The sequence below is a fragment of the Panthera uncia genome, chromosome D1 (assembly GCF_023721935.1).
Source record: "Panthera uncia isolate 11264 chromosome D1, Puncia_PCG_1.0, whole genome shotgun sequence".
NCBI classification, from domain to species: Eukaryota; Metazoa; Chordata; class Mammalia; order Carnivora; family Felidae; genus Panthera; species Panthera uncia.
Window position 1 is genome coordinate 69,292,608 of NC_064808.1, and position 24,756 is coordinate 69,317,363.

At 38.0% G+C, this 24,756-nt stretch overlaps 1 protein-coding gene across 2 annotated transcripts in view; it reads left to right on the top strand.

Annotated features, from left to right (window-relative positions):
• Window positions 1–3,075: 3,075 nt before the first annotated feature.
• The window catches only part of NAALAD2 (N-acetylated alpha-linked acidic dipeptidase 2), a 67,842-nt gene continuing 46,161 nt past the window's right edge, over window positions 3,076–24,756 (top strand). The window contains exons 1-6 of one of the 2 annotated variants that reach the window (XM_049653309.1): window positions 3,076–3,299; window positions 6,008–6,143; window positions 10,433–10,563; window positions 11,319–11,430; window positions 21,401–21,587; window positions 23,077–23,178. In XM_049653309.1, the coding sequence (XP_049509266.1) occupies window positions 3,188–3,299; window positions 6,008–6,143; window positions 10,433–10,563; window positions 11,319–11,430; window positions 21,401–21,587; window positions 23,077–23,178 (780 nt within the window). In that variant the 5' untranslated portion in view covers window positions 3,076–3,187. The remainder of the gene's footprint in view (window positions 3,300–6,007; window positions 6,144–10,432; window positions 10,564–11,318; window positions 11,431–21,400; window positions 21,588–23,076; window positions 23,179–24,756) is intronic. The other variant, XM_049653319.1, reaches the window with a different exon arrangement.

Consider the following 24,756-nt stretch of genomic DNA (forward strand, 5'->3'; position numbering starts at 1 on the left):
CAATAGCAAATGGTACCATGGATGAGATAAATTATGTAAGTCCTTAAAAGGTATACGCATAGCATATATTTGTGTATACTGACACATAAAATGTTTGATATTGTTTGTGACCTAGAGAAGACCCTTGTCACGCCACTGTTAAAACAGAGACTGGAAGGGGCGCCTGGGTGGCTCGGTCGGTTGGGTGTCCGACTTTGGCTCAGGTCATGATCTCGCAGTCCGTGAGTTCGAGCCCCGCGTCGGGCTCTGTGCTGACAGCTCAGAGCCTGGAGCCTGTTTCAGATTCTGTGTCTCCTTCTCTCTCTGACCCTCCCCCATTCATGCTCTGTCTCTCTCTGTCTCAAAAATAAATAAACGTTAAAAAAAATTTAAAAAAAAAAAAAAACAGAGACTGGATATTTATTAAAATTCCAATACTTTTTAATGATGAAAATAATTATCGATGTTCTAGGAAAATGTTTCTTAAATTATGAGGAGTACAGCTACTTCATTGGCTCTTGCTTCTGTTTGAAGAACTTCATTCTAGTTAGCCATATACGCCGCTGCCGTGGTGGGGGAACTTGTTACGAAAATGTCTTTTTGCAGGTGTTTACCTCTAAAATAGAAAAGCTGGAGGCATCAGTTAAGGTATGTCAAATGGGTGGAAGAGCCTGGCTCTATCATGTTAGGGCTTTTTAGCAATATAGAAGTATTCTAAAAATCTTTTTTATTGAAATATAGTTGACATACAGTGTTATATTAGTTGCAGATGAACAACATCTATATTCAAAGACTCTATACAGTACTCAGTGCTCACCATGGTAAGTGCAGTCTCTGTTACCATGCAGTGTTATTAAAATATTGATCATATTCCCTGTGCTGTGCTTCTCATTTCCCTGACTTACAACTGGAAGTTTGTACCTGTTACTTTCCTTCACCTATTTTGCCCATCCACCTACCTACCTTCCCTCTGGCAACCATCAGTTGTCTGTATTTAAGAATCGTTTTTTTTTTTTTTTTAGATTCCACATAGAAGTGAAATCACATGGTATTTGTCTTTCCCTAACTTATTTCACTTAGCATAATATCCTCTAGATACGTCCATGTTATCACAAATGACAAATTCTTTCTTTTTAAACTTTTTTAATGCTTGTTTATTTATTTTTTTTTTTTTTTTTGAGAGAGAAACAAAGCATGAGCGGGGGAGGGGCAGAGAGAGAGGGGTGGGGGAGACACAGAATCTGAAGCAGGGTCCAGGCTCTGGGATGTCAGGACAATGCCCAATGCAGGGCTAGAACCCACAAGACGTGTGAGATTATGACCTGAGCCAAAGTCAGACGTTTAATCGACTGAGCCACCCAGCTGCCCCACAAATGACAAATTCTTTTTGTGGTCGAGTAATTGGTCATGATATATTTATGCCACATCTTTATCCATTCATCTATGGGTGGACACTTGGATTGCTTGCTTATCTTAGCTATTGTGAATAATGCTACAGTAAACATAGGGGTTCACGTATTTTTTCAAATTAGTGTTTGAGTTTTCTTTGGACAAATACCTAGCATTGAAATTATTGGATCATATGGTATTTCTATTTTTAATTTTTTGGGAAACCTCCATACTGTTTTTCATAGTGGCTGCACCACTGTATTCCCACCAACAGTGAACAAGGGTTTCCTTTTCTCCACACCTTTGCCAACACTTGTTATGTCTTGTGTTTTTTACTTTGGCCATTCTGACAAGTGTGAGGTGATATCTCATGTGGTTGTGGTTTGCATTTCGCTGATGAAAGTGATGTTCAGCATTTTTTCACGTGTCTGTTGGCCATCTGTATGTTGGCTTTAGAAAAAATATTTATTCAGGTCCTCTGTCCATTTTTTAATCAAATCATTTGTGAGGTGTTTTTGTTGTTGTTGAGTTACAGATATTTTGAAATCGATTAGTTGACTAAAGATATTTGGTTCAAAGTTAACTCTCAGGGATTCTACGAAAGTTCCAAGGGAAAAGTCTATCCAGTATATCTATCATCAATTACAGTGCAATAAAAATGAATTTAGACTCTTTTGACAACCTGTTAGGACCAAAGAGAAGTGTCTTAACTATGATCATCAAGGAATCAAACAGTGCAATGAAGATTGGAAGTATAACTGTAGATGTACTGTCTCCATTATTTACTCAGTAGGCATGTTTGGTTTGGCTGCAAAACTGTTTTTGGTTGGATACAAGGAATTCAGTCATGAATTGCTAAAGATTTTCCTTTAGGATGAAATGGATGGGTGCAGGAGTCCTATTTTGCAAACCTTCTAAACACTTCTAAAGAGAAATGCTGCATAACTGATATGTAGGGGAGGGCAGGGAAGATGCCATTTGTTGAGAACCTCTTGTTCATTATGGTGCAAGGCACTTACAGTGGTTAATCTTATTCATTTGAACCTACAATATTTTAATAAGGTAGGGAAAAAACCCCAGGACAGAAAAAGAAACTGAGAATTATGGAAATTTGGAGCCTTGCTTAGGTACAGAGGACAAAAGAACTCAATCTGATTAGTTTTGATATTGATGCGTGGGTTAAGGAACTAATAGGTTACAGTGGAGCAGCCTGGATCAGAAATGTTTCCCAAGTGTATCCAGTTAGAACTTAGGACAGAATCTGGCAGCAGAATGATAAACAGGGAAGGAAGAGCAGTACTTATATGCACTTTGCTGCTGCTGAAATTCAGCAATTGAATGGAGGTGGCAAAGACACAAGAAAGAAAGTAGTGTGAAAATTAACAAAGAGAAAGCTCATGAAAATAGAGTGGGAAGAACAGAAGAGGGAGCTTTCATGCTGTACTACTCATCACCAATTGCAGACCCTAACAGGGATAGACTTACCTTTCTAATCCTATTACTTGACCCAGCAGAAGGGAGAAAGGTCATCCCTCCCCAACAGCCCAGCCAATGAAATACTGTCACAATCCAGCCAATGAAAAGCCACTATACTTCAGACTCTCAGCTTACTCCAACAGACTGTTTGATTATAACAGCAATCATTCTCCCTCCCCCTTTGCCCGCCCCCAGAAAAGAACATTCTTCTTTGTTCTCTGGGAGCTTGCGTGTCCTGAACTGGAACTCCTGGAACTCTCTACAACTCCCGAAATAACCCATATTTGTTAGTGAAATAAGTGACAGTTTAACTTTTAAGATTAACATTCCTTGGTGAGCAGATATGGGATCTCAAGAAGACCCCCCAATAACTCCAAGGCTAGTGAGCAAACAGGTGCTAGACCCCAAAGAGCCAGTTGAGCTCACTGCTTTCTTGCCGACCCTGGAGTTTGAGGGTAAGTTTTCTCCTGGATTTGGTCTCTGCTTTCTTTGTGTTTGTAGTGATCTCTACAGGCTTCATTTGGGATCTACTTTGGTCTGGGTCTTTGAGAGTACTTGTTCAGCTTTTGGTATGCCTCCTCTTTGGAACCAGGCTGTGCCTTTTGGAACTCTGCTGATCTTTGGTGAGACTCCTTTTTGGAACCAGGGTGTTCCTATTGGAACTGTGCCATTTAGGAACTTTGCTTTTTGCTTTAGAGAACACTTCTAAAAAAAAAAAAAAAATGGAATTCTAGTCATCAAAATGCTTTGAAGGGTCACTTCCTTCTTGAACCCCAGATGGTTTTATGTTTAAAAACTGTGGTCCCTCCTCATGTGCATGTCTAACTAAATGGACCAACTTAATCAAAAGCAATTTAGAACTTTAATGGCCATTATGGGGAACTTCTGATTTCCCCAGTTAGAAAGTCACAGCTAAAAGAAAAACAACAAAAACTGGGGTGCCTATTTCATTGATACCTTGAGGCTTCCAAATGTTTTTTGGAATTCTAATTCTGCTTCTTTGTGAAATACTATTTCTAAGTTAACTGAAACAAACAATTGAAAGGAATCAAAATGGCTTCTGAGGACTATTTTCCCCCTCCCCCTCATTTGTACCCAGACACCTGTGCACAGGGCCTTCCTCCAGTACCATTTCTCTCTATTCCTTTGTGCCAGCCTTTCCTCCTGTATATGTCCCCTCTCTCTTCTAATCCTTTTGCTTAAGTTCCTTTTTCCTTTGAATCCTTTCTTAGTTCTTCCTCTTCTGAATGTATTAAAATCAGCCCCTATAAAGTTAAGTTTTCTGAGGATCTGAATGAACCCCAAGTTTCTTATGAAGACCTGAATTTTAAGCTGTAGTTTCCTAAAGTGACTGAGGACCCCTTTAGGTTTGCTTAAGAATTTAGCATAGTTATTCAAATGTGCAACCTGGTTTCTCAGATTTATATCAGTCCACCTGCCTGTTGGTGAGGGCCAGGCCAAATAATTGGATAAAACTAACTCAATGGGGACATCTTGAAAGGGATGTAGAAAAATAAACCCCTAACTTTTGGCAAAATACTTGGAACTCTCATTGGAAATCTCCACCAAACAATTACAGTAGCTTTTCATAAACCTGTTGATGAGAACAAAATTCAGGTTTGTACACAAAAACCTGGTGAAACTGTTTATGTCTATTACAGTCCACTCCAAAATGTCTGTAAAGGAAGTTTTGGTCTTTGTTTCAATGTTGAATCCACGTGGGTAGCTTTTAATTTTATTAATGCACTGAAAGGGGATCTTTCCCTTTTAGTTAAAAGAAACTTGATGGAATGGGGAACTGTGTCCACTCCAGATTTAGGCAATTTGGCAAACTAGCTTGTTCATATCCCACATAAGTCACCTAAAAGAAAGATGGCTACAGTTCCAATTTTCAGTTCTGGAAATCAAAGGCTCCTCTACAGAACCAAAAACCTCCTAGTTTCTGGCAGATTTGGAAAGGGCCAGGACATTGGACAAAAGGATTGTTACACATTTAAGCATTCCAGGTGCCATCAGCCCCCTAGCCAGTCTTTCCAATGTCCTCTTCATTCCCAGTAATGGCACACTGAGGAACTACAGGGGCTCTTCTCAGTATTCCTTCCTAATTGGCTTAGAGAAACCACTCTCCAGTTTGGGAATGACTCTCTCTTTGTCCTTATTGACACCAGAACAACACTCCCAGTGCTTACCCCCACTGCTTTAAATCAGCCCCATCTCAGAGTACGAAAACAGTTCAGATACTGGGGGTCTTTAATAAATGCCAACAGGTTCCTTTCTGTCTGTCTCTCCTTTTATCTAGGCCTTTGTGACATGCACACTCTTCTCCTTAGTTCCTCCACCACTATTCATTTATTGGACCAAGATTTCTTAGAAAATAATCATGCTGGAATTTCTTTCACCCAGAAAGAGGAAATCTAGAATTTGACAGTAGTAATCTAAATAAGCAACCAGGGAAAGTAAATGACTCTTTGATATCTTTTATTTGCTCTGTCTCTGATGTCACTATAGCTGAGTCTGGAGACCATGATCATTTATTCTTCTTGGATCAGCTACCATCCTCTTATGGGCAAAATGTCTAAATGACAATGGTGGAGTCCAGTGTACTTCCCATCAAGACTCAGGTGGATCCCTCAAAACTTCTCAGAATTAATAAAGATTTATTAATCAATTTTAATAAATTAACCTACAAATAAAGAAGTCCTTCTAAGGCATTAGCTCCATAATATAAGATTGCAAGGCTCAGGGCCCCATTTCCCCTGCCCTAGTCCCTATTCTCTTCCCCTAGTCCCTATAATACCCCTATTTAACCTGTGAGAGAATGCAGCGGTAGAGGATGGAGATTTGTCCAGGACCTCTGAACAATAAATAACGTTGTTGTCCCTTGGCATGTTGTTATTCCTGACACACATTCCTACCGAAAGCAATTTTTTCACTATAATTGCACAGCATTTTTTCGTATTCCTGTTAATAATGATAGCCAGTATCTCTTTGCTTTCACTTGGGAAGACTGGAAATAAATCTGGACAGTAATGCCCCAGGGTGAGAGTCTTTTCTTTTCACAAACCTTAAAGGCTGATTTGGATGATGAAGTTTTCTGCAGGTTCTATTTGTTATGATACATAGGTGATTTGCTTCTCTGCTCCCCTCTCACACCTCTTCACAGGAAGACAGCATCCATCTGTTAAAACTTTTGGCCTCAAAGGGGCACAAAGTCTCCAAAGAAAAAATGCAGTTTGCTCAAACTCAGGTTCGATACTTAGGGTACCTGATCTCAGAACAAGGACTACATTTGGATCCAGGTAGGCTTCATGGCATCCTGAACTTCCCAAAACCTAAAACTAAGTGCTATTTATGAAGTTTTCTTAGACTGGCTGTCTACTATTGAAATTGGATTCCAAACTTCTCTCTTGGGGCTCAACCTCCATATATTTTATTTGAAAATGACCCTATTATTTGGAAGGATCACGATGACATAGCTTTTGGGACATTAAAGAAAAGCCTAATTAAGTCCCCTGTCCTCAGACATCCTAATTATCAACTTCTTTTTTCCCTCTTCACATGTGAGGGGGAAAGCCATGCCCTTGGAATACTCACCCCAAAATACGGGGAGCACTATCAACCAATGGGGCATTACAATCAACAGTTGGACCCTGTAGCATGGGGATAACCCCCTTGCCTTAGAGTCATTCCTGCTACTGCTCTTCTGTTTTAAGGCCTTGGGAGAAATAATCACAGGATCCTCTAACCATCCTGTGTTCCATGTAGCAGAAGCTCTTCTGAATACTCATCACCCTCAACACTTCGGTTACTTCCCTTCTGGGTCATCATCCTGCTAACTGCTCCTTTATATGACCTTCTCCTACAATACCTTTAGTCCTGCTATTCTTCTCTCCATCATGGAGGAAATCCCACGTGACCGCTTAATGCTGATAGATGACCTTTTGACTCCCTGTGACAATTTATAGGAAACTCCTCTAACCCGTGCAGATTTTTCATGGATTACTAATGGTTCTTTTCCTTTTTAATTTTTTTTTTTTACATTTTTTATTTATTTTTGAGAGAGAGAGACAAAGCACAAGTGGGGGAGGTGCAGAGAGAGAGGGAGACACAGAATCCAAAGCAGGCTCCAGGCTCTGAGCTGTCAGCACAGAGCCTGACACGGGGCTCAAACTCACAACCTGTGAGATCATGACCTGAGCCAAAGTCGGACGCTTAACTGACTGAGCCACCCAGGCGCCCCTACTAATGGTTAAATTTAAAGGGTTAAAATGATATTGTGTTGGGTATGCTATTGCAACTCCTTTGGAAGTCATTGAGTCAGCTCCTTTCCCTTTGGCTATTTTGGCCTAATAGTTGGAGTTATATGCATTTACCCTTAGCCAAGGGTAAAACCACATTTATACCGAGAGTTGGTGTGCCTTTGGAGTATCTCATGACTTTGGAATGTTATGGAAACAATGAAGTTTCCTCACCAACAATGGGAATAAAATAAAAAATGGCTCCCACTTTCAAAATTTATTAGATACTATACTTTTTCAGGCAACTCTGGCTATTATTAAGCTTCCTGGGCCTTCCAGACTGGACCCCTAGAGTCCAAAGGAAACTGCCTCACTGATATTCCCACCAAAACACTGATCTCAAGGAAACCAAGACCCAAACCTCTCTCATTGTTGAAAGAGATGTTCTCTCAAATGATGATTTGGAAATACTGACAAAAGCAATCCAACAATTGGCCTCAGAGAGGGAAAAATATTAGAAATCTAATAATTGTTGGTTTAATAAACAAACAAACAAAGATAACTCTGGTTTAGATCTAACAATCCTGCCTTGCCAGAAGTCCTAGAATTTCCACTACTTACCATTGTACATGCATTAAACGATTGGTCTACTGACAAACTAACAGTGTTTGGGAATGTTGGTGGGGAAATATTAAAAAGGCTGCAAAAAGTACCTACCTTGCTTGTCCACCTGTCCAAAGTATAAACCAAAACCAAAAAAAAAAAAAAAAAAAAAAAACCTATTCACACAAATGGGTTTCATACAGCATCCCTGTCTCATGGATATAAATGTGTTGTAATTATGGTTTATTTTCTCATTGGACCAAAGCTTTTCCCTTGTAGATAGTCCAATGCTTATTCTGTGGCTAAAAGTCTGTTAGAAAAGATTATCCCTCCTTGGGGAACCCCTCTTAACCTTCATAGTGATTGGGGAGGTCATTTTACCAGTCAGGTGCTTCAACAAGTCTGTTGGACAGTTTTACAACTTCCATTGTGAATGCCATCTTCCGTCCTCAGGGTTAGTCAAATGCACTAACAGCACTAGTTGGCAAAATTTGTACAGACCCTCCAAATACCTCCAAAGCATTGCTGTTGGTCCTCTAAATCTCAGATCCACCCCCTTTGGGACTCAGAGACCCTCATCCTTTGTAGCACAGTGATGAGATGGTCACAGGGTGTCCTATGTACTTGGCCCTTGCCTCCTCTGACTCACAGTTGATAAAAGGAGATCTACTTTAATATTGTAAAGGCCTAGTTGCTTCTATTAAAAATAACCATGCTTTGGTAGAGCAATCTTTTCACCATGTACTCCTGGGAGACCTCAAATATTCTGCAACCTGGAGATTTCATCTATTGGAATAGACCCCTCCAGAAAGGCCTCACTGGAAAAGCCCTTATCAGAAACTGCTAACCAACTCTTGGGCCATTAAACTCCAGGGAATAGATTCTTGTATTCACATGACCCATGCAAAGAAAGCATCAAACCCTGACTGGAACTGCACACCAGCTGGTGGTGACATGAAAGTAAAGATTTGAATCGAAACAGACAACATCTGACGAGACAGCTTTCCCAAGATGTCCAGACCAGGCCTGTAGCCCTTTTTCTCACTGTTTGCTGCTGCTCGATCTCTTGTGGAAAGAAAATGCTCTGTCTGCATTTCCCAAATTCTTGCAAAAGGAGGAAACCTGTTCTTTTGTTTATGGCCTTTTGGAAACAATCTTATCACGATCCGTGAGCTTTCTCTGAAGGGTTAAGGTTCAGAATTCACAAAAGTCTTTTATCTTGAATTACTGACTCCTGATTCTAACTCAGATTCGTGGTTTCTGAATGTACAACTTTACATCTGTATTATCGATAACATATTTGCTTCCAAACGGTTCGTTTTAAAACATCTTTGAAGTTTTGCAACAAGTTCATCAGCTACTGCTTCATATTTACACCTGTACTGTACCTTCCAAAACGCACTCAGTTAATTCTTTCAGTGTGCTCTTGCTGTATCTACTAATCTGCTTTCATGGTTGTTTTAAGTGGGGGACTTCCAGGAAACATACATGACTTCAGTTCTGCCTTCCTAAGGCGGAACCTTGCTCCCCTAAATTGGAATAAGAGCCAATAAACCTTTTCGTTGGCTATTTTCTGACCTAGAGTCTTGGTTGAGGGCAATCCTACGGTTTGGAATTGTCACGTTACTACTTTTGCTTTGTATAGTTATTTTAAGTGTTGGGTTTTGTTCCCCGTCAAACTTTTGTATAAACAGTGTTTTGAAAAATGCGATGCTAGCTCAGTGCTTCAGAGATGATTTCCAATGCTTATGACTTTGAGAAGATATGGACTTGACTGGGGAAGTGCCTGAGAATTCTGCCTCCAAGTCCTTTCTGTTACCATGTGGTCTTTAGTGGCTTCCGACTGGTATGTTGTACTTTCCCTCGGACATTGGACATGACAACCAGGAAAAGTCCTTCCTGGACCCAAGGGACAAAACCACTAAATATGGAAAACCTGACTCTTGCTCAGTGATGCTTTTGAGGAGAGATATTGGTCAAAGAGAAGAAATGTAAAAATTAATAAAGGTAAATTTAACTAAAATGGAGTGAAGAGGCCAGAAGAGGGAAGCTCTCACACTCTGCCACTCATCACCAATTGCAGACGCAGATCAGGAGAGCTAGAAGAGATGAACCTTGCAAGCGGATATACCCCAGCACAAGGAAGGAAGGAAGGTTTTCTCCTCCCCCAGCAACCGCTCAGCCAATGAGAGACCGTCATAACTCAGCCAATGAAAAGCCAGTAAACTTTAAACTCCTGCAAAGTAAACTTTGTACTCCAATGGACTTGTTTAAAGCAGCCCTCCCAAGTGCCCCCACCCCTCCATAAAAGAGCATTAATCTCCTTGGTTCTCCTGCCTTGCCTATGGTTTTGCTGTAGCAAGGCATGTTTGGAATTGTAATTTTCTGCTATTCTTGACTCATTTTTGTTGGCAGATTAACTGTTTTATTTTCAAGGTTGACAGTTGAGTTATTTAGGAAACAATTAGAGATGTTTTCCCGGCAGCCACCCCCTCCCCATCCCCCCAGAGCAGACTGTCCCGGTTTTTACAGGATCAACAGAATGGAAGTTGCCTGCCTATGGGAAGGCTCTGTCTCCTCCCCTCGCAGGAATTCCTCTTTCCCCGGGAAGGCCCCCTGAGGACCAGAGGGGCAACGAGTTGTTTGGGCCTGGTTGGGAGGGTGGAGTCAGTGGCCAGACTTTGCAGAAAGCCTGCGGGTGGGCGGGCTCTCACCACCTTCCCGGGGTGCTCTCTGTTGGTCTGCAGGCTAGAGGCCCGCTCTGGCCAGCCCCCCAAGCTCGGTCCTCAGGGAGGCATGGCGAAGTCCAGGGGCCGACTCTACCTTTGGATGTGCTTGGCTGCGGTGCTGGCATCTTTCCTGGCAGGATTTATGGTGGGTAAGTACGAGCCCCGTGTCCCCAGAGCCCCGTGTCCCCAGCGCGGGGCTGGCGCTTCTGGCTCTGATGCTAGGGAAGAGACACAGAAAGCCTGGAGGCCCTGGCGGGGCTCCCTGAGCTGTGGCCAGCCCCGCGGAATTCAGCCCAGCTGGAACCCCGGTAGGATGACTTTGACCTTCCTAATAAAGTGCGACTGAAATCCACATTCATTAAAGTTTACAGCGAGTTGAGGATACTGCCAGGAGCTGTTAGGAAAGCAGGTCAGAGCTGTCACTATCTACCTATCCACAGGGATGAAAAGATGGTTTCATTTACAAGCACGCTTAACAAGCCAAAACTAGCAAGGAATGTGGACAGCACTGCAAAAACTGCCCTTCCTTCCTCACTTACTAAATAGATATTCGTGGAATGTTCCTTGTGTGTCAGGCGCTGTGCTACAAACTAGACCACCCCGAGGAGAATGAGAAAGACAGGCCCCGCGCCTTGATGCAGAACATGTAGAAAGAGAAGTTATCTCTCTCTCACATAAAACTAGTTTTAACCCACCCAAAATTACATTGCACAGCAGAATTTGAAGGATTTCTGAATTTAATATGAACATTTTTGTAAAGCCTGCCGTGAACTGTTTCTTATGCAAGCACTATTTTTTGGCTTCTAGTGTTTATAAAAGCTAAAAACAATTATGTCTGTATGTAACATGTATATATGTATATATTTCCACCCCCCCACCCCCCCACCTCCCCGCCCCACCCCAGGCTGGTTTATTAAGCCTTTCAAAGAAAGCACCACTTCACTGAGCTATCATCAAAGTATGCGGTGGAACCTGGTATCTGAGATGAAAGCTGAAAATATTAAATCATTTCTTCGGTAAGTTTGTCTTGATGTTTATTGCAGAGCGTTTAAAAACGTTTTTTTGCAGAGTGGGAAGTCTATTACAAGTGGTTATATTCACATAGGTAAACTTTGTGTGAAATTACGTGATATCACATTAATTTATGGTAGCTTAAAATGTCCCTTTAAACCACTCAGGGTACGATGTATTTGAATGTTGCAGGAGTGGGTTTTTCTTCCCTAACTTCATCTACAGAAAAAGTATCTGGTTGCTTTATTCTGAGATGTTTCAACTTCATGTAGCTTTAGACTGCAGCTGAATGTTATTTCTTCTTCATGCTTAATAAGCAGTTTTAATGAACATCGCATTCTGTCAGGAAGACTTAGATGGTTGTAAACTCAGATTTAAAGGAGGCGAGATAAAAGTTGCAGATTCTGTCTGCCACAAATTAAACGTTTGTCCCACGTTGCAAACAGAAGTCACACGGATAGGACAAAATGAGAGCAAAGGATCAGTGCAAATCCACCAGCCTCTAAGCATGGAGAAGAGTGACATTTGGGGGAGTGGTGATGAACTCCTTGAAGGCAGTCACCATGACATTTACGTGCCATTAAACAAATAAAAACAAAACCCAGCTTTATTGAAGTATCATTTACATAAAATGAACTGCATCCTATAAAGCCTAAAATTTGAGAGTATTGACAGATGTGTAATATTCCACTTCTTCAATCGAGATTCAGAAATTTTTACATCATGCAATCTTCACTTTTAGCCCTAGGCAATCACGGATCTTTTTTTTTTTTTTTTTTTTAAGTTTATTCTGTGTGAGAGAGAGAGAGAGAGAGTACATGAGTGGGGAGTGGTAGAGAGAGAGAGACAACGCCAATCCTATGAGGGGCTCTAACTCACTGAACCATGAGATCATGACCTGACCTGAAATCAGGTTCAACGCTTAACCCACTGAGCTACCCAGGTGCCCCCCAGTCACTGATCAGTTTTATGTCACTATGGCTTCTTTGCATTTTCTAGAATTTTATGTAAATGGAATCATACAGTATGCGTTCTTATGTGTGTGCCTGCTTTCATTCAGCATAATAATTTTGAAATTCATCCAGGTTGTTGCATGTATCCGTTCATTGCTTTTTACTGCCGAGTAGTATTCCATTGTGTTCATATACTGTAATGTGTAGTTGTTGGACACTTGGGTTGTTTGTAGTTTTTGATTATTATGAACAAAGCTGCTGTAAACATGAGTTTACAAGTATCTGTGTGGACATACATTTTCATTTATCTTAGAATGGCTGTATTGGAGGATAAACATGTTTAACTTTTAAAGAACATGGCAAATAGATTTCAAAAATAATTGTAATGTTTTACATTCCTACCTATTATGTGTGAGTGTACCAGCTCTTCCACAACCTGGTCAGTACTTAGGATTGTCATTTTACTTATTTAAAAAAAATTTTTTTTAATGTTTATTTATTTTTGAGAGACACAGCCTGAGTGGGGGAGGGGGAGAGAGAGAGGGAGACACAGAATTTGAAGAAGGCTCCAGGGTCTGAACTGTCAGTGTAGAGCCTGACATGGGGCTCAAACCCAGAACTGTGATGGTGATCTGAGCTGAAATCTGACACTCAACCGACTGAGCCACCCAGGCGCCCCAAATATTGTCATTTTAACTATGCTAATATATATGTAGTGGTACCTTATTATGGTTTCAGTTTGCATCTTTCTTATGACTGGTGATGTAAAGCATCATCTCCTATGCTTATTAGACATTTGCATATCTTTTATAAAGTTTCTGCTCACATATTTTCCTATTTTAAGTTGTTTTCTTATTATTGAATGGTAGGAGTTCTTTATGTATTCTGGGTACAATTCCTTTGTCAGACCTGTACTGTGAATATTTTCTTCTATTGTATGGCTGGCCTTTTTTTGTTCATGGAGGTTTTGAAGGGCAGAAAAGTTTAATATTGGTAAGGTTCAGCTGACCAATTTTTGGTTTTCTGTTTCATACTCTGTGCTCTCTAACTTTGCCTATGAGAAGTTGTGAAAATTTTCCTCTATCTTTTAGAAGTTTTATAATTTTAGCTTGTATACTTAGGTCAATGGTCTACTTCAAGTTAATTTTTGAGTATGGTATGATGTAAGGGTTGGCAATTTTTTAGATACAAATATTCAGTTATTCCTGCAACATTTGTTGAGAAAAAAAAACCTCTATTTCTGCCTTGAATTGCCTTGACATCTTTGTCCAAAATCACTTGACCATATATGTGAGGCTTGGTTTTAGATTTACATTTTCTTCTATTGACCTCTATATCTCAACACTACACAGTGCTGGTTAGTGTAGCTTAATAATATGTCTGAAAATGAGGTAGAGTTAATCCTACAAATTTTTCTTTTTAAAAATTGCCTTGACTATTTTAAGCCCTTTGTATTTCCAAGTTAATTTTAGAATTAACTTCTGATCCTACAAAAAAAAAAACCCTGCAGAAATTATTAAAATTGCATCAACTCAATAGATGAATTTAGAAGAGAAGCGGCATCTTTAAAATATCGAGTCTTTCAGTCTCTTTATTCATTTGTCATAGGAATGTTCTACGGTTTAACTTTTCACCCATGGAGAGATTTTTTACATTCAGTGTTTCGATATTATGATGAATGCTGCTATTAATATTTGTGTATAGGTTTTACATGATCATAGGTTTTCATTTATCTTGCATAAATCCCCTTGCTAAGTTGTAGAAGAATTTGCCTAACTGCTCTTTAGGGTGGCTGTATCATTTTATCTTTTCCACTGACATTATCATTATTTTTAATTTTACCCCTTCTGACAGGTATATAGTGATACCTCATTGTGATTTTAATCTGCAGTTCTCTAAGAGTTAATGGTATTGAATAACTTTTCCCATGTTTATTCATCATTTGTATACTCTCTTCAGTGAAATGTCTATTCATGTCTGAATTTTTTTCTATTAGGATAGGTTTTTTATTGTTGTTGCTGCTGTTCTTTTGTTTTTCTGCTGTTGAGCTTTGAGAATTATTTATATTAAAAAACATTTTTTTAACATTTATTTTTGAGGGAGAGCGTAAGGAGGGTAGGGGCAGAAAAAGAGGGAGACACAGAATCCGAAGCAGGCTCCAGGCTCCAAGCTGTCAGCACAGAACCCAATGCAGGGCTCGAACCCATGAACCATGAGGCCATGACCTGAGCTGAAGTCGGAGCTTAACTGATTAAGCCACCCAGGGAACCCTAGAATTCTTTATATCTTCTAGATAAAAGTCTTTTGTTGGCTTTGTGGTATTCGGATATTCTACTCTATTATTTGTCTCTTCATGTCTTAACAGACTCATTTGTAGATAAGAAGTTTTTAATTAATGAGGTCAAGTTTATCAGTTGTTCCTGTTATGGATGATGCATTTAGGTTCATATCTAAGAACTCTTTGACTAACTGTAGATCCCTTTTATCCTCTTTCCCCTGCCCCCAAATTTTATACTTTACATTAAATTTGTGATTCATGTAGAGTTAATTTTTACATAAGATGTAAAGTTTGGCTGAGGTGTATTCTTGTGTCTATGGATGGCCAATTGTTCTAGCACCATTTGTTTGTTGAAAGGCTATTCTTCCATTTAAATGCTTTGGACCTTTGTCAAAAATTAGTTGGACTTATTTGAGTGAGTCTATTTCTGGGTTCTCTATTCTCTATTACTCTGTATGTCTACTTTCTGCTAGTACCACATGGTCTTGATTATTGAAGCTATATAATAAGCCTCCGCAATGTGTACAATAACTCTTCCCACTTTGTTTTTCCAAACAATTGTTTGAGCTATTCTGTATCCTTTTCCCTTTTATAGAAAACATAGAATAAACATACTTCTGTCTGCAAAGGCATTGCTGGGATTTTGATTGTAATTGCACTAATCTTATAGACCAGTTTGGGGTTTTGACATTTTTCCCATGTCCAATCTTCTAATCCATAAACATAGCAAGTCTCTCCAATTATTTAGGTCTTTTTTGATTGCTTTTACCAACATTTTGTAATTTTCTGGATGCAGATCCAGATCTGTATGGTTAGATTTATATCCAAGGATTTCATTTTCTTCGGAGAAATTTTAAGTCATCTTGTGTTAAATTTCAGTCTCCACATATTTGTTGTTAATATATAGAAACACTGTTGATTTTTATGTTGGCCTTGCCTCATGTGGCCTGTGGAAACCCGTGTGTTTGGAAATTTTTTGTAGATTCATTGGGATTTTCTATGTAGACAATTATGCCGTCTTTAAATAGGGACAATTGTATTTTTACCATTCCAAACCATACGCTTTTTACATGTGGATTTTTATTTGTTTGTTTTGTCCTTATTGTGCTGACTGGAATTCCAGTAGTATGTTGAATAAGAGTGAGAGCAAACATCTTTTTGTTTCTAGTCTTAGGGGGAAAGCATTCAGTTTCATAATGAAGTGTGACATTGTCTATAGATTTGTTGTAGATGCTCTTTATCAAGTTAAGGAAACTCCCCTCTATTCCAAGATTGCTAGGGGTTTTGTTTTGTTCTTGTTTTTGTTTTATCATGAATGGATGTTGTTACTGTCAAAAGGTTGTTTTCCTGCATCAACCTATATGATCATGATTATTTTTCTTTATCTGGGTTATTCTTTTGCTTTTTTACTGATTTTGGCAGGGTGGGGATCAAGTTATATCAAGAAGGGAGTCACAATCTCTAGGAATGTGAAAATGTATATTTTTCCCATTAATTATGTAAATTTTTGCTTTATGTATTATGAATTTCATTGATTAGACATATATACCTTAAGATTGTTGTGCTCTTAAGACAGAACTACCCTTTTATCTTTATGAAATATCCTTTCTTATCTTTGGTGATCACTATTTTTAAGTCTATTTTATTTGGTATAAATATTACTCCGTCAACCTTCTTATGCTTAAATTTACATGCTTCCATCTACTTTTAATGTATCATTTTCTTTAGAATTCAAATGTACCTTCAACAGAGATCATTTAATTGCAACTTGATGTTTAATACATTTTGATAATCTTAATTAAAGTGTGTCCTCTGTAGGCAGCAGATAGTAGCAACTTGCTATTATATTCCTTCTGGTAATCTGTTGCCCTTTAATTTCAGTATTTAGTCCATTAACATATAATGTAACTATTGATATGGTTAAAACTTAGGTCTACTAATTTATTGTTTTCTGTTTGCTGTGTTTATTTTCCTTTACTTCTCATTTTCTGACCTGTTTTTGGTAGTGGGAAGAGTAGTTAAAATTTTATTTCATTTCAATTTATCTTTTGGCTATCTGTCCTTGCATTGGGTTTTTTAGTAGATGCTGTAGTGATTATATCATACATCAATAACTCTTCACTCAATTATTTATTTTATTTTATTTTATTCTTTTATTGGAAAGAGAGAGCATGCGAGTGGATTTCATGCACATCCCAACCTGAGGCTCAATCCCACAACTCTGGGATCATGACCTGAGCCAAAATCAAGAGATGCTCAACCAAACTGAGCCACCCAAGCACCCTACTTCTCTCAATTCTTAGTTATTTTTGGTACAGCTTAACATACAATATGAAAAACTCAGATTTCTATATTTCCATTCACCATTTCCTCTATCATTCTTTCTATTATAGCTGTCAAAAGTAGCATATGTGCACTGCAATATTAACCTTACAAAACAATTATCAATTTTTCTTTGAACATTATATGTATTGAAATTCATTTAAGAGCTGAGGTGCCTGGGTGGCTCAGGAAGTTGATCATTGGACTCTTGATTTCATCAGGGGTCATGATCCTAGGGTCATGGGATCAAGCTCTGCCTTGGGCTCTACACTGAGATCTGAGCTTAGAGCCTACTTGAGATTCTCTCTTCCTCTTATGCTCTCTCTGTAAGATAAAAGAGTTAAAATAGTATTTTGTATTTAATTTCCAATGATCTTCATTTGTTTCTGAAAAATTTTGGTTTTGCTATGATATTTCCATGTAGTCTGTGAAATTTTCTTAAGCATTTACTGCAATATGAACTCTGGTGATAACAAATATTCTGTAATTTTTTTCTATGTATAAAATCCTTATTTGATCTTAATTCTTGAAGCATACTTTTCCTGAATATAGATTGCTAACATGACCTTATTTTCTTCCTCTTTCATAACTTTAAATGTTTTTCATTGTCTTTTGTCTGGTATTGGCGTCTGATGAGAACTTTACAGTCATTTAAATTATATAACAGGGGCGCCTGGGTGGCGCAGTCGGTTAAGCGTCCGACTTCAGCCAGGTCACGATCTCCCGGTCCGTGAGTTCGAGCCCCGCGTCAGGCTCTGGGCTGATGGCTCGGAGCCTGGAGCCTGTTTCCGATTCTGTGTCTCCCTTTCTCTCTGCCCCTCCCCCGTTCATGCTCTGTCTCTCTCTGTCCCAAAAATAAATAAAAAATGTTGAAAAAAAAAAAAATTAAAAAAAAAAATTATATAACATATGTCATTTTGTCTTTAATATTGAGCAGTTTTACCATGTGCCTAGTTTTCCTCAAATTTATTCTGTTTATGGCTCTCTGAGATTCTTGGCTTTGTTAACTTCTGTCTTTCACTAATTTAGGAAGGTTTTATTCACTGTTTCTTAAAGTTTTCTGCAGATTCTCTTTTCCCCTTCTGAGACTCCACTTAAACCCTAGAAATCAAATAAAGTGTGTGCAGTGTGGTATATTTCCTCCTTATCAATTCTGTGATTTAATGAGGTCATGAAGTTCCATCTTCATCTCTGGGTAAACTAGAGCAAGCTGTAGTAATGAGGAATGAAAACAGCTACACTGTCGTCAAATTTGAGCTGATTTATGATTGAGGTGCATTAGAGATTAGGAAGCAAACTCAAAATGTCTGTTGAGGTGCTTGTTTAGAGATAAAGGAAAAGAATCAGGCAGTTAGGATGCATGTTGTTTAAAGAGAGCCTCAGTCTTTATTTTTCCTGCAGTACAATATAAAGGCAAAACGTCTTATCAGTTGAGACAGAATACTTGTATTTAAATTGTGTAAGTTAAAAGACGAGATATAATGTAATACTATCGAACTCTGTCTGCAGCATATTATGAAGTTGCTGAAAAAAGTCACCTAGAAAGTTAGATCTCAGAAGCAAAACTTAGTAATATTTTTGACCATTAAAATTTGTTTATCTCTATTTTCCTTTAATGTGTAGTATAGCATAAGGTGATTAGTTATGTATAAATAGTTTATATAATTATATTTTTGGAGTTTGCTTTTCTTTACATCCAACTGAATACAGAAGTTGCACGTGAAGAATGATGACAAGAGTAGAAATAGAGTGAAAAAACACTGAATTAGGAACTTAACACTCTAATGAATGAGAAGTTTTGACAATTTTGACAAGTACCCAGAAGGTGTAGTACGTGGTAACTTTTGGTATGAGCTATAATAGTCGTGTTTTTTGTTAAGAAAAAAAAGGAAAAATATTTGTAAGAGCCAAGGGAGAGTAAAAACTAGTAGCAGATCTTCTAGCCCTGAGATATGTGGGGGCATGTGAAATAAAACAACTTGCAGGTGAGCAGGGTCCTCTGAGGAAACCAGTTACAGCAAGGAAGTCAAGCAAACATTCAGAGAAGGGGCTGAGGATACAAAATTGTTGATCATGGATGTACAGGGTTTATGATCAGTGAAGGAGCCTAGGAGGGAAAGGTGATCAAGATTGGATTAGCAGTTATAATGTAATAAGAACAGTTTGATTTCTCCCTACCCACTTTCTTGTTGACAGTGTCTGACTGATGACTGTTGAGTGTTCCTCATCCTTCATGTATTCAGTAAGGGTTACTTCCTTCCAGCTCAGGAATCTCTTGATTGGTCCATAATCCAATCATTAAAACTCTTCCCTTTGGTAGTGATTCGTTTAAGAGGTATATACCCTATTATGATGAAACGAAAAGAATGTTTAGCTGGATCTTCTACAAAAAAGTTTTCCTCTGTTAAAAGAAACACAGAAGAGGAAATAGATATTCCTGTTTGTACTTGTTTCTCCTGAGCATTACAGTGTAAATATTTTATGCCTGGAACTGTACCCATCTTGGGGACCATAAGGAGAAATTTTAAAATAAACTAAAGGATGTTACACACTGATGCTCTTTTTGTTTTGTTTTACTTTTGCACTTCAGTATTTCATTTCAGTGAATTCTTTAAAAGATGGATAGCAGAAGTTGATGGCCAACCCTCCATCTTAATTTAAGGAAATACATTTTGTTCTTAGTTATAATGATATTATCTGCTCAATGTAGAAAATAAAACAATAATAAATTATATAAAGTAGAAATTAAATATCTTGAGCCTCACTGTTTTCATACATATAAAATAACTTCTTTCAAATAAAGAAAAAAATAAAATTGCTTCTTTCTATAAACACAATAATGCTTTTTAAAACATATTGTAAGATGTTAAATGTCTGTAACCTGTAGTTTTCATTTAATGATAAAGGGAAAGCTTCACAGAGGAGAAGATGCTGGAGGAGTCCTAATGGATGATGAGTAGTTTGCAAGTGGGAAAGGGGAATAAAAGAAGTGGTGACAGAGGGAGATTCAGGTAGATGGGACAGTATTTATGTCTGAGAGAAGATCTTGTGCAAAGGGAACAGGTGGTCACTGCAGAAGGAAAATGAGTCTACCAAATGCTGCATGGTGGAGAGGGATGGGAAATGGAAAGGAGAAGCGTGAATCAGATGAAAAAGGACCCAATACGCCATGTTTGAGTGTGGTAATGGAGAGTGCAGGGAGCCATACAAGGAGTTCAAGTAGTTAAATAATATGAATGATTTCAAATTATCACTATTTCTCAAAGTCAGACAACTATGACTTTCATATTTATTTAATGTTTATTTTTTATTTTTGAGAGAGTACACGTGTTTGAGTGGGGGAGGGGCAGTGAACAGGGAAGACCCAGAATCCAAAGCAGGCTCCAATCTATGAACTGTCACCACAGAACCTGACGCAGGGCTCGAGCCCACAAACTGTGAGATCATGAACTGAGCCAAAGTTGGACACTTAACTGACTGAGCCACCCAGGAGTCCCATGATTTTCATATTTTAGCCCCAGCATTTAATGGCTATGAAATTGTGAGCAAGTTATTTGCCCTCTCAGCTTCCTCATTTGCAAAATGAGGACAATGGAAGAAGGGTTGTGAAGATTCAATGAGGTAACTCAGGTGAAAGTACCTGGTCACATGCCTGACATATAGTAAGTTTTCTGTAAATATCAACTTTCCTTTACTGCCTATATTTTTTGTTGTTGTTTGGTTGTCATATGGTTGACTAAAAAGCCGATTTACAAAAGCATTATTATTTTACTGAAACTTTTAAAAATATGGTTTACACTCATGTAAAGTGAACCGATATAAAAACTACTTTTATGAGGCTACTTAAATGCTACAACCCATTTACCCTCAGAACCAAGAGAACATTGCCCAAATGCACTTCAACAACCTGTATTGTATTATTGCTGGATAACAGGCAGGAACTAAGCAGTAGGCAATATAAAAAAAAAAAAATGCATGGACTTTACCTTCAATAAAATCAATAAACAACTGAATAAATATGACAAGACTCTAGTAGAAGTATATGTTAGACAGCCAAGCTGGTCTCTGGAAAATATTATGAACTCCCCTTCCCCCAAAATGTCCTCCTCTACTGATGATCAGCAAGAAGAAGCACCACTGGTATAGAGGCATGACCTTCCAAGGTGCCTTCTTATAGCTGCATACATGTATTTACCATGGAATATGTTCTTTTCTGGGGAAGTATAATGTGAAAATTATAGTGACACACAAATAGTTTTTATTGGCATACCTAGAAATTGGTATCACTACCTGTTTTTTTTTTTAAATCTCTGATGTGGAAATAATTTAGTATGTAAATGATGAGTGATACCTCTAGAACAGTCCTTAGCACATTGTCTGAATATAGATTTAACACCCACTTGTATTTTATTTTCATTGTAGTTCTTTTACAAAGCTCCCTCATCTGGCAGGAACAGAACAAAATTTACTTCTTGCCAAGAAAATCCAAACCCAGTGGAAGAAATTTGGACTGGATTCAGCCGAGTTGGTTCATTATGATGTTCTCCTATCCTACCCTAATGAGACAAATGCCAACTATATATCAATCATGGATGAACATGGAATTGAGGTGATGTGGAATTGCTGGTACTTGCTGTATTTTATGACCCCACTTGTTTATGTGAATTGGGATGTAGGGTCAAGTAAAAATAGAAATTTGCTAATAGTGCAGTGGAACTCATATTTCTTAGAAAAGTTGATAGGTTACAGACTAATTATTCAGTGTCTACTGTGTGTTAGGCACAGTGCTAAGTCTTGAAGCCAGAATGAAGTCTAGGAACATGGTCTCTTTGCTTTAAGTAAGGTATGGCAGACGTTGGAACACATCATTTTAAGTTAATACAGTAAGTGTTAGGAAGAGTATGGTTTCGGTTCTTTACACAGAAAAGGTTCACTTAGCCAGATACGGACTTAGAGAAGGCTTTCTGAAAGCAGGCCTCCCTGATATGTGAGTTATGAAAGATCCGAAGGGGTTAACCACATGAAAAATCAAAGTAAAAGAATTCTAGGCAGAAGAAAATTAAGGCAAAGGTTTGGAGACCTATACTAGCTTAGTATTATTGAGGAACTTAAAATTTTTCTGTATTTCAAAAATGTAAAGTACGAAGTGGGCCACTGTAAGAGATAAACCAGGATAAATGTTTTGGGAACAGGTCATAAAAGGGCTTATACATTGTCGTAAGAGGCTTAGAATTCAACTTCAGTCAGTGAATACCATTTGCAAGTCCTAAGCAATGGAAGGATGTGACTAGAGAGGCATTTTTTAGATAGTTTAGGCTGTCTTCAGATTAGACCTTGACTAGGCAAGAAATTCAAATTGGAGTCTTAATAGTTCAGGTGAAAAATGATGATTCCCTGAATCAGGATGTTAGCAGGAATGAGGAAGAGGGATGATCTAAGAAACAGTTAGAAAGCAATATTAGTAGGAATTGATTAGTGATTGACTGGAGGCAGGAGATGAAGACAGAGTTCAGGGTGACTCCTAGTGTTTGGAATGGGTTGCTGGTTACTGACGCTGCTGGTAATCACAGGGAATGCCAAACCAGAAGTCGGCCTGGGGTGAGAGATAATAAATTCAAAATTTGACATACTCAGTTTGGACATCCAATCTGAAATAACCATCTGGCCCTTAAAAATACAAGTCTGGAAATATTGGTATTATAAGTATATTGGTTAAGGTTAAAACTTTGAGACTCAGTGAAATCTTCCGGGAAGGGAGTATAAAATGATGCAGACAGTGGACTGGGGATAAAACACAGAAAATATTATTTACATGGAATTGAAAGAAAAGGAGTCACTGGAAAAGGAGGAGGAGAACCATGGGGATGCCACCTTCAAAGCCCTGTTTTTATATGGGAATTTCTAGTCACCTGAGATGGCATTAACTTGCAGAGTTGCTACTATTTTGAAGGCGATAATAATGATAAAGCTCTTTTTCATTGTTGCCAGTAGAATTTACCTGTTTAATTATTGAATCTAGTTTCGGAATGCTTAATCTTGATAGTGGGAGAAAATCTGGAATATTTCTCTCCAACTTTATGTGTTTCGATTCTCACTAGATTTTCAATACATCATACCTTGAGCCACCACCAGATGGATATGAGAATGTTACAAACATTGTTCCACCATATAATGCTTTCTCAGCCCAAGGCATGCCAGAGGTAAAATAAGACTTTTTTTTTTTTTTTTTTTTTTTACTAAACTCTTTAAACCTCCCTTTGTTATTTAAAGCCTATGTTGAGGACTAAAACTAAGGAGAAAAGGCGAATCATACATGATCCATACTTTGAGATTCAGTGCTATGAGCACCCTGTGTAAAAATAGTTTAAGAAAAAGAAAAAAAAAGAGAAATACATAAAAATCAGAGCCTGATGAAGTAGATGCCACTCTGAAATGACAAGCTACTGAACATATCTTTAATTCAGTAATGTCAATAGATGTTTTTTACAAGCTTTTTTCCTTTGTTCATAGTCTTTGTCATAGATTTATAGATTACACCACAGAAGTTATTAACTTAATACTATGCTTGAAAATTAAACACGGTTGGGATTTCTTTTTTTCTTTTACAAATCTCCTTTATTTCACCCATCCCCCATCCATCTCCCCTCTGGCAACCATCGGTTTGTTGTCTGTGTGTGAGTCTGTTTGTTTGTTCATTTTTGTTTAAATTCTGCATGTAAGTGAAATCATATGGTATTTGTCTTTCTCTGACTTCTCTTAGCATAATACCCTATAGGTCTATCCATGTTATTGCAAATGACAAGATCTCATTCCTTTTTCTGGCTAAGTAATGTTTCATTATATATATATATATATATATATATATATATATATATATATATACACACACACACACACACACACACACATTATTTATATATAATGTTCATCTGTCAGTGGACACTTGGGCTGCTTCCATACCGTGGCTCTTGTGAATAATGATTCAGTAAACATAAGGGTGCATATATTTCTTTGAATTACGGGTTTTGTTTTCTTTGGGTAAATACCCAGTAGTATAATTACTGGATCATATGGTATTTCTATTTTTAATTTTTTGAGGAACTTCCATGCTATTTTCCACAGTGGTTGTACCAATTTACATTCCCACCGATGGTACCTGAGGATTTCTTTTTCCTTTTGTGAACACTTGTTATTTCTCATTTTTTTGATACTAGCCATATCTGACACATATGAGGTAATATCTCATTATGGTTTTGATTTGCATTTCCCTGATGATTAGTAATGTTGAGAATGTTTTCATGAGTCTGTTGCCCATCTGTATGTGTTCTTTGGAAAATTGTCTATTCAAGTCTTTTGCCCATTTTAATCAGATGATGTATGTATGTATTTATTTTTTGGTATAGAGTTGTATAAGGTCTTTACATATTTTGGATATTAATCCCTTACTGGATATATCACTTATAACTATCTTCACCCTTTTTAGTTTTGTTTATGGTTTTATTGACTGTGCGAAAGCTTTTTATTTTGATGAAGTCCCAATGGTTTATTTTTGCTTTTGTTTCCCTTGCCCAAGGAGACATATCTAGAAATATATTGTTAAGGCTAATGCCAAAGAAATTACTCCCTATGCTTTCTTTTATGGGCTTTATGGTTTCAGGTCTCACATTTAGGTCTTTAATCCTTATTTAGTTTATTTTTGTGTATGGTGTAAGAAAGTATCTTGGTTTCATTCTTTTGCATATAGTTGTCCATTTTTCCTAGCACCATCTATTGAAGAG